Raw genomic sequence first — 11,055 nt, 5'->3', positions numbered from 1 at the left:
TCTCTCCCCCCACGTATGAGCTCTGTCACTCACAGTGTCTCTCCCCCAGGGTACTGATCTGTGTCACTTCATAGTGTCTTCTCCCCAGGGTACTGATCTTGTCACTCATAGTGTCTCTCCCCCCAGTACTGAGCTCTGTCACACATAGTGTCTCTCCCCCAGGTACTGATCTCTGTCACTCATAGTGTCTCTCCCCCCAGGGTACTGATCTCTGTCACTCACAGTGTCTCTCCCCCAGAGGTACTGATCTCTGTCACTCATAGTGTCTCTCCCCCAGGTACTGATCTCTGTCACTCATAGTGTCTCTCCCCCAGGGTACTGATCTCTGTCACTCATAGTGTCTCTCCCCCCAGGGTACTGAGCTCTGTCACTCACAGTGTCTCTCCCCCCAGGGTACTGATGTCTGTCACTCACAGTGTCTCTCCCCCAGGGTACTGATCTCTGTCACTCACAGTGTCTCTCCCCCAGGGTACTGATGTCTGTCACTCACAGTGTCTCTCCCCCCAGGGTACTGATGTCTGTCACTCATAGTGTCTCTCACCCCAGGGTACTGATCTCTGTCACTCACCGTGTCTCTCCCCTCAGGGTACTGATCTCTGTCACTCACAGTGTCTCTCCCCCCAGGGTACTGATGTCTGTCACTCACAGTGTCTCCCCCCAGGGTACTGATGTCTGTCACTCACAGTGTCTCTCCCCCCAGGGTACTGATCTCTGTCACTCATAGTGTCTCCCCCCCAGGGTACTGATCTCTATCACATAGTGTCTCTCCCCCAGGGTACTGATCTCTGTCACTCATAGTGTCTCCCCCAGGGTACTGATCTGTGTCACTCACAGTGTCTCTCCCCCAGGGTACGATGTCTGTCACATAGTGTCTCTCCCCCAGGGTACTGATCTCTGTCACTCATAGTGTCTCCCCCCCAGGGTACTGATCTGTGTCACTCACAGTGTCTCTCCCCCCAGGGTACTGATGTCTGTCACACATAGTGTCTCTCCCCCCAGGGTACTGATCTCTGTCACTCATAGTGTCTCTCCCCCAGGGTACTGAGCTCTGTGTCATACATAGTGTCTCTCCCCTCAGGGTACTGAGCTCTGTGTCATCATAGTGTCTCTCCCCCAGGGTACTGATCTCTGTGTCACTCACAGTGTCTCTCACCCCAGGGTACTGAGCTCTGTGTCACACACAGTGTCTCTCCCCCCAGAGTACTGAGCTCTGTCACACATAGTGTCTCTCCCCCCAGGGTACTGAGCTCTGTGTCACACACTGTGTCTCTCCCCCCAGGGTACTGAGCTCTGTCACACACAGTGTCTCCCCCAGGGTACTGAGCTCTGTCACTCATAGTGTCTCTCCCCCAGGTACTGATCTCTGTCACTCACAGTGTCTCTCCCTCCAGGGTACTGAGCTCTGTCACACATCGTGTCTCTCGCCCAGGGTACTGAGCTCTGTGTCACTCATAGTGTCTCTCCCCCCAGGGTACTGAGCTCTGTCACTCATAGTTCTCTCCCCCAGGGTACTGATCTCTGTCACTCACAGTGTCTCTCCCCCAGGGTACTGAGCTCTGTGTCACACACAGTGTCTCTCCCCCTGGGTACTGAGCTCTGTGTCACACATAGTGTCTCTCCCCCTGGGTACTGAGCTCTGTGTCACACATAGTGTCTCTCCCCCAGGGTACTGATCTCTGTCACACATAGTGTCTCTCCCCCAGGGTACTGATCTCTGTCACTCACAGTGTCTCTCCCCCAGGGTACTGATCTCTGTCACTCACATAGTGTCTCTCCCCCCAGGTACTGATCTCTGTCACTCATAGTGTCTCTCCCCCCAGGGTACTGATCTCTGTCACTCATAGTGTCTCTCCCCCAGGGTACTGATCCTTGTCACTCACAGTGTCTCTCCCCCAGGTACTGATCTCTGTCACTCACAGTGTCTCTCCCCCCAGAGTACTGATCTCTGTCACTCACAGTGTCTCTCCCCCAGGGTACTGATCTCTGTCACTCATAGTGTCTCTCCCCCCAGGGTACTGATCTCTGTCACTCACAGTGTCTCTCCCCCAGGGTACTGATCTCTGTCACTCACAGTGTCTCTCCCCCAGGGTACTGAGCTCTTGTGTCGCTCACAGTGTCTCTCCCCCAGGGTACTGATCTCTGTCACTCATAGTGTCTCTCCCCCAGGTACTGAGCTCTGTCACACATAGTGTCTCTCCCCCAGGGTACTGATCTCTGTCACTCATAGTGTCTCTCCCCCAGGAGTACTGATCTCTGTCACTCATAGTGTTTCTCCCCCAGGGTACCGAGCTCTGTCACTCATAGTGTCTCTCCCCCCAGAGTACTGATCTTTGTCACTCATAGTGTCTCTCCCCCAGGGTACTGATCTCTGTCACTCATAGTGTCTCTCACCCCAGGGTACTGATCTCTGTCACTCATAGTGTCTCTCCCCTCAGGGTACTGAGCTCTGTGTCACACATAGTGTCTCTCCCCCCAGGGTACTGATGTCTGTCACTCATAGTGTCGCTCACCCCAGGGTACTGATCTCTGTCACTCACCGTGTCTCTCCCCCAGGTACTGATCTCTGTCACTCACAGTGTCTCTCCCCCAGGGTACTGATCTCTGTCACTCATAGTGTCTCTCCCCCAGGGTACTGACTCTGTCACTCACAGTGTCTCTCCCCCAGAGTACTGATCTCTGTCACTCACAGTGTCTCTCCCCCCAGGTACTGATCTCTGTCACTCAAGTGTCTCTCGCTAAGAGACAGTGTATCAATGGCGACAGTTAAGTAAAACCATTGAAAGTCAGACTGGTGCTGCTGTCAAACCCCTTTTATTCTCTCTCACTCAGCATCAACAACTTGCACTTATATAGCACCCTCCACGCAGGGTAGTGACTCTTAGAGTGTCTCATTTCTTCTTCGGAGAACGTTATTGCCTAGCAAGGTCTTGTAACTGAAACCTTTCTTTTAGCAGAAGAAGCTGAGGGTTAGTACTAAAAACTTTTTCTTTTAGGGGAATGAAACCAGACGACAGAAGGGGTGGAAGTGGATCACGAAACTGGGGCTCTGTCAGAGATGACCTGAGGTATGACCTGTGAGGCATTATCCAGGAAACTGCAGTGGAAGTGTATACAGTAAAACTCACATAAGTCTTGCCTTTATAAATCGTATAATCGCCTAAGTTGTACATTCACCCGAGTCCCATCAGTTTCCTTTCAAAACCATTTAGATTTCTTTGCACTGCTCGTATTGGAGTCCTGTAGCTCAGTGGTCAGAGCACTCGCTTTGCAAGCGAGAGACCTGAGTTCAATTCCAGGCAGAGGGCGAAACCTTGGGCAAGTTTCCTTACTCCACACAGAGCCTTATAATAATCCCTCCAAAACCAAAAACAATAATAAATTGGTCATTTTCAATCTACGACTGTTTGTGGGACATTGCTGTGCGCAATTGGCTGCTGCGTTCGCTCATAAATAAAAAGGTCAATTCACTTTACAGTGTGTTCTGTGAAGCGCTTTGGGACGTCCTCCCGACGTGAAAAGCGCTATATCAAATGTAAGGATTATTATTATTATTATTAATTTTTCCCACAAATATACAGTCAATTCACTTTGCAGTATATTCTGTGAAGTGCTATATCAAATGCAAGGATTATTTTATTATTATTGTTAATCACCTCCTAACTCGTCTTGCCGCACTCCTTTCTACAACTTGTACAGTTTACCTGCAGCTCGAACTTTGTGTAAACTGATACAAATTATGTGAGTTTTACTGTAATCTTTAAAGATAAGAGTTTTCAATAAGAAACTAAACTACCAAATTGTAATTTCTGGCCTTCTGCACGTAAAGTCTATAGAGTTATAATCTAGAGGTAGGAGGTCCATCATTCAAACTATCTGTTGAACCAGATATTATAGTTATTGGGGAAGGCATTGATTTTGGATGCTGGCAAAAGCTTTTGAGATGTTAGCAAAGTGCACTATCATACCTCTCGATTTAAAGAACTTGGCATGGTGAGGGTAACTAAAAATTGAGGGACGATTCGTACTGTAATATAGCCAAATTGTAAACAGTTGGGTGTGGGGTGGGAAGGAAGAGAGAAACAGACAATTAGGGGAAGTGGGGGAAAGAAAGAGAATGATGCAAAACCATTTTAATCACTTTCCAGAGAAGCTGAACCTAACTCGACTGAAGAGGCCACCGAAATGGATGAGAGCCAGGAAGTGGCTGAAGGAGATCCTGAGAATAAGTGAGTTGTAACACTTTTTTAGATCTGCTATGATGAGATTTTACCATATAGTTTTGTGAAGGAGAGAAATAATTTGTTCCTGTGGGAGAGGAGAGAGAAATCAAGAAGAGGTCAAAGCTTTGTTCTTCTTGCTCACTGTTTCGCTCCATTTCAGTTCAGCTCTTGTGTTCTGTTTAACCAAAGACTTAACCATGAACGTTTAGTTTGCGTTACTGCTAACCACCCCCAAAAAGGTCTCGAGCAAAATCTATAGGGACCGTAAAAATCTATTTACCTTACCAGGGACATGTTGCGAAGAAAAATTAAAACGGTGACTATCTGTTTGGTGATTTCATTGTAGTCGTTGGCTGAATTGAGAGAGTAGATCATGCACTTTCTAAATAGGTACAGAACCACTCTTCACAAAAAGAAAACTGACTGAAACATCAATCAAAGTTAAGATTTGCCCAAAAACCTGAAGAATCATGTGGCTAGTATTTTTTAAAATATAAATTAGCAAGACTTCATTTTTTTTAGTGACTACGATGTAAAAAAGCACTTACCAGAAAAACTGCAGTGTAAATGGTACCTCGGGATGTAAAACTCCTCGTGTTGATTCGCGGAACTTCGCTCTGTCCTAATGTCAACCTCGGAGCCAGGTTCTCGAGGGACAGCATGATATCAGCATGATATGTGACTCCCTGCTTTCTGTTCCAAAGTGTCATTTACGCTTGTATTTCCCACCAAGTGATTTTTCAAAAAGTTTCTTCACTTTTTTCCCCACCCCCCCGCCCCCTAAAATCTATGTGGACCTTCGGGAGCCTTGGATTCAAGAAAATCTGTTATTGATTGCAACAACAAAAATTAGCATTTATGTAAAACTGTTCACGTGTTTTAGCACATCTGAGCACTTTGCAGTACTTAAGCAAATTGTACCTAAAACTTGTGGTGTCTAAATTCCCTCTAGGTATATTAGTCATCATGGCTCTTTATGGGACATTTCTGTTTGCAAAATAGCTGTCATGTTTACTTACAGATAAAGTTTAACAGCAATTACCTGTGAAGAGCTCAGATGTTGCATTACATACACTATGTCAAATACAAGGATTATTATATTACTGTGTTTGAAGTGATCAGATCAAGATTAGTGTTTGCATTGTATTTTTTAGTACTGTACTATGCGAGGGGGGAGTGAATTGCTATGGATGAATAGAGCTGATTAAATTTGTACCTTTTAACTTTAAATTACCTTCCACACGGTGATTTTGTCAGGAGGAAAAACGCCAACTGGGTCGCTCACATTTCAAATGTTTTGAGGCACTTGAGCTTTAGCAAAGCTAAATGTGTGAACAAATTGAAGATGTATTCAACCTCTTCACTCTCCACAAACTGTTTAACTTTAACCCTATATGGTAATATTCGACTCTCTACCCCCTCCTCACCCTGGCCATTTCCCCCTTGCTCGGGTCCTGACCCAACTGTCCAGCGCCTTGGGATGTCCACCCGACGTGAAAGGCGCTCTATAAATGGAATCTTGTTGTTGTGTTGTTGTTGTATAGTGGAGTCCTTTAGCTCAGTGGTAAGAGCACTTGCCTCGCAAGTGAGAGAATCTGGTTTGATTCCCGGCAGGGCGAAATGTTGGGCAAGTTTCCTTACTCCACATGCCTCTGGTTACCTAGCAGTAAGTAGGAAAACGGTTGTTAGTCGATTGGCGGATCCCATTTCCGGGGTAATAATTCCNTTTTTTAATAAAAAAAATTGGTCACTCAATCCACAACTGTTTGTGAGACATTGCTGCTGCGTTTCGCCCACAAAATATACAGTCAATTCACTTTACAGTATATTCTGTGAAATGCCTTGAGATGTCTCAAAGATGTGATAAAACGCTATATCAAATGCAAGGACTATTATTATTTATAATTCTTTGGTTAACTTGAGCGCCGAATGGACAATCTTCTCCTTTTCCCCCCCACCTCAAAAAATAAATATACATCTTCTATGGTTGTGTCTTAAATACGTACCTCAAAGTGGTATCGTATGGTGTTGACAGAAGCTGAGGGGTTAGGTTTCTACTTTGGTCATTTACATTTCAAGAACCTTTATTTTGTGTGTGGTCAATGGTGGTCATTGGTTGGGTGTAACGTTTGTATTGCAGAGGGAACGAAGGAGAACCTGAAACGGCTGTAGATGGCCCCTATGAAATGTCTTTGGATGAATGGAAAGCACTTCAAGAACAGACTCGCCCCAAGAAGGAATTTAACATCCGTAAACCAGATTCCAGTATTTTGTCCAAGGCTGTTGTCATCCACAAATCGAAATATGAAGGGGATGTAAGTGAATTCTTTCTGAATACAGAGGAGCCTAGCTGTGTACCACAGGTTGAGGTATAACGTGATATCACAATCAGTCTCTGCGAAGTATATCTATTTCTGCTTACAACTACCCTGGATCACACTGAGGTCTGATTTTGCAGGTTGGAGTATTACTGTGTGATCGAATTAAGCCCTAAAAGAAGGAAGGGAAGATACAGTTCAAAAGGCCACCATTGTCTTTCCAAACATGTGAAACTCATTCCATTTCTATCGCTAGATCATTCGTAGTCTCTTACAGGATTAAATAGAGGGTTCTGAATTAAGTTATTAACCAATGAAGTTGATTAGAGCTTATTTCTTTCTCTTTGTTAATGATATAATTAAGGGAACCAGTATGTAATTGCACATGGCTAACCCAACTCACAAATTCTGCATATTGGCTAAATTGGACTCCAGTGTCACCTCTGCTCAGCAGCAGCATGTATTTGTAATGAGCCTTTCATTTAAAAACATCTCAGGACTTGGCTAATGCAGTGGCAGATGCCAACTGAGCAGGGACATCAGAGATTTGAAGATGTTGCAAACCTCGGTGTTTCTTGGCAAGGGAGGGGGAAATCGAACGAGACTAATGTGCTTGTTGCTTTCTGTACTAGGAAGTGAAGGAAGAATCTGATGATGACGACCACCACTACTTCAGAAGATCTGCAAATGATATCACCTCTAAACTGGACATTAACTTTGGAAGTCTTACACGCCCTGGCCGAGGAAGGGGTGGTTCTAGAGGTCGTGGAAGAGCCAAAAGAATTAGTGAAACCAGACCAGAGGCCCCACCGCCAGAGATGGTGAATACAGAGATGAAGGGAGGGGGTGGGGAAGGAGAGAACATCTCTAATTTGAAGCGGATTAATTTTATTGTTACAAAGAAACTATCATGACAGCTATAAATTCTCTTCTGACATTTCAATTGGCAAATGTACTTACCTGCTGTCGTACTGAGGACTAGGAATATTCCCCCCCAAAATAATTTTGGTCACTCAATCTACAACTGTTTGTGGGACACTGCTGTGCGCAATTGGCTGCCGCGTTTCGCCCACAAATATACAGTCAATTCACTTTACAGTATATTCTGTGAAGGCTTTGAGACGGTTAGAAGTTATGAAAAGCGCTATATCAAATGCAAGGATTGTTATTATCCAGATTTGATCTCTGCACTGTACAGACTGCCGATCTCAATTGTGCCAACAATATATGTTGCTGTCTCTGGGATACGGAAAGAGGGAAATCGGTCAGAATGTTTCGTGGAAATGCTTGTGGGTAGATGAGATTGAGACCACCTGGGTCGTCTCTCATAGTGTGTGTACACTTCATCTTGAGCTCTTGTGGGAAGAAGCTAACCTTGCTGCTGGAAGGCTGCTGGAGCCTGTGGAACTGTAATTTTTTAAAAAATAGTCAGTTGAGTCTTAGGCCTTCTATCTAGAGGGATAGAATATATAAGTAAGGAGGTGATGTTGAATGTTTACAAAACCTTGGTTAGACCACATTTAGATCACTGGGTCCGATTCTGGTCTCCACACTATATGATGGATGTAGCAGCAATGGAAAGAGTAGTGTAGATTTACTGGGATGATTCCAGGGCTTCTATCAGGATAGTCTGGATAGGTTGGACCTATTTATGCTAGAGAAGACATTTAAGAGGGCACCTAAGAGAGGTATTTAAAATTATAAAAGGGTTCAGTAAGGTTATCATAAATAGGCTGTTTCCATTGGTTGGGGAGTCAGTAACTAGGGGACAAAAGTAATGTAGTGACCAGAGGATCTAAAAGAATTCAGGAGGAATGACTTCACACAAGAGGGTTGTGGAACTTGCTGCCTAAATACGTGGTTGAATCAGATAGTGTAGATTTACGTGCCATAAATTTATGATTTATGGCATGAATGAAGAAATATTCAATCAAGATAATTTGTTTTGTTGGCTAACCATAAAGATTGGCCACCAATAGTGTAGATGGTTTGAAGAGGAAGCTGGACCTTCGCTTAAGAGAGAGAATAGAAGGGTTACGGATGGGTGAAGTAACTTGGAGGGAGGGAGTAAGGTATGTACGGAGACTGGTGTGGAGTATTGTGGAGTCCCATAGCATAGTGGTTAACGTGCTTGCCTCACAACCAAGAGGACCCCGGGTTTGCGGGGAGAAACCTTAGGCAAGTTTCATTATTCCACGTGCCTGTTTACCTAGCAGAAAATGGGAACCCAGTTGTAAGTCGATTGGTGGATCGCTTTCCAGGGATAATAATCCCCGTCCCAAAAAAATCACTCAATCAATGACTGTTTGTAGAACATTGCTGTGCGCAATTGACTATTGTGCTTCACCCACAAAATACCGTCAATCCACTTTACAAAATATTGTGAAGTGGTTTGAGGAGTTTCGACATAAGGTGCTGTATCAATTGCAAATGTAAGGCAAGTATAAATACTGGCAGAAACTGGTTTCTGTGCTGTACATTCTTTTAATCTGATGGTGTAAGGTTGAAAAACAATACTTCATATTTTACCTCTTCCCTTCCACAGCCGCAGATTAGCGCTCCAAACCCTGATGATCCTGAGGACTTCCCTGCTCTTGCTTGAAGCATTAACGGACTGGAACTGACTTGGTGACAGCCATCATGGAGATTTGTTTTGGGCACATTGAGACGTAGAAGATTTTTGCTTCAGTCATAACACTGACTGATTGTGTGAGGAGTGATGTTTTTCTGACTACTGAAATTGGACTTTTCTGTTCACCACCTGTGTGAATGGATCTCACCCCATAACTTAAAAGCGTTCGAGTGTGGGTGAAAGATGGATGGAATCTGACCTTACTACTGAGTGTTCAGCACCTCCCTTTGTGCTTAATTGTGTAATATTGGCAAACATGTCTAACTGCTCAAGAGAGGTATATTTGATGTTTAGCAAAACAATATATATATATATTATATATATGTAATGTATATTATATATATGTATAAAAAGTATTGAATGTTTCCTGAAAAAAGCACATTGATGAGAAGACAGATTATATTGTGGTTATTTAACAAGATGGTTCTACTATTGGTTTAACGGTGTAAATTTGAAATATTGCAGGTGTATTACAAGTGTGCCTAAGTTGGTGCCTGACCAGTGGAAACAACTGCAAGTTCACTGTAGACCATTTTGAACATAATATGCACATGTCCTTCAATTTGTTGAGGAGTTAGTTATGCTGAGCCACAAATAAAAAAAACACAAAAAAAAACTTTCTTTGTGACTACTTTTCAGAGTGTGTGTTTGGAAAGTTTGGACTAACTTGTGTAAAGGGGGGGAAAAAAAACTAGATAATTTGCCCTTTTGGTAATTGTTTGTTTTGAAAAACTTGATGGAATAAATGCAGATTTGTTGAAGCAGTTAATTTTTCATTCTTTTTTTAAAGTATCATTAAACAACCAAAGTTTTCATCCACAAAATATGCAATATTTACAGTATATCTTGTGAAGTGCTTTGAGATGTCTCAAACATAAGGTGCTACATCAAATGTAAGATTATTTTTTATTATAAGTTATAGATCATTTCAGTTTATCAGACTTAAAAAAACGTAGGACTGAATTTCTTGTTAGGCCTTTTTATATCAATTTCAAAGAATATTTTATCTGAATCCTTGTATGCACAGGGACCTCATGACTGAAATTGTCTCTCATACTCTTCACCCAGTCTAAAACTTCCATTTGGGGATTTTCCCTATTTCAAAGCACTTTTGCCCCTATCAAACGTGCACTCTTTGATATTCCAATGCCAGTTAAGGGGCAATTTGTAAACCAGATTTTTTGTGTTAATTGCAACTTCTCAAAATGACATGCTCGGTTTTACAAATGGGGTATAGAAAATAAAACCAGAAGTATTGCTAAAATTGTTAGACCAAGACTGTGTCCATTCACCTGTTTAGTTACCCCAGTTTAGGCAATAGAGTGCAGAGATTTACTAGGATAATACTGGGGATGAGTGGTTTGACTTATGAGCAGATTGGAGAAACTTGTGCTGATGGAACAAAGGTTGCAGGATTAGCTGATTTGGAGGTCTTTCAAACTATGAGGTGTTTTGATAGTTAATAAGGAGAAATTGTCATTGATTGGTGAGTCAGTAACTAGAGGCCATCAGGGAATTAGGGGGAATTTATTCACACAATAATTAGGATATGGAAATGCCTGCTGTGAGTGATGATCGAGGCAGAATCCATATTGGCTTTATCTGGAACCAAATAAATATTTTTAAAATAGCCATATCATTTGCAAGACCAGTAAACAGGGCTAATTATAAACCTATTAGATGAGATGTTAAACCAATGCCTGGCTGCCTGTTCAAATGGACGTTCAAGATCCCAGAGCATTACTACTCAAAAGAGAGTTTCTCCCTGTCAACAACCCCCACCCAGATAAAATTGAGCATTAACATCATAGCTGTTTGTGGGATATTGCTGTGCATATTTTGGCTGCAATGTTTGCCTGCAAAATACACTATACTTCATAACTTT

General features: G+C 43.2%; 1 protein-coding gene across 1 annotated transcript; it reads left to right on the top strand.

The window, feature by feature from the left end:
* Nucleotides 1-2,968: 2,968 nt before the first annotated feature.
* On the top strand, nt 2,969-9,934 carry LOC103182865 (intracellular hyaluronan-binding protein 4). Its single transcript, XM_042333328.1, has 5 exons — nt 2,969-3,065; nt 4,146-4,226; nt 6,361-6,535; nt 7,171-7,359; nt 9,084-9,934. The coding sequence occupies exons 1-5, from the start codon at nt 2,998-3,000 to the stop codon at nt 9,138-9,140; spliced, it is 570 nt and encodes a 189-aa protein (XP_042189262.1). The 5' UTR covers nt 2,969-2,997; the 3' UTR covers nt 9,141-9,934.
* Nucleotides 9,935-11,055: the final 1,121 nt, after the last annotated feature.

This window comes from Callorhinchus milii, unplaced genomic scaffold (genome assembly GCF_018977255.1).
Source record: "Callorhinchus milii isolate IMCB2004 unplaced genomic scaffold, IMCB_Cmil_1.0 Scaffold1, whole genome shotgun sequence".
NCBI classification, from domain to species: Eukaryota; Metazoa; Chordata; class Chondrichthyes; order Chimaeriformes; family Callorhinchidae; genus Callorhinchus; species Callorhinchus milii.
The sequence above is the reverse complement of the archived record's forward strand: the minus strand, read 5'-3'. Positions and strand labels throughout refer to the sequence as shown.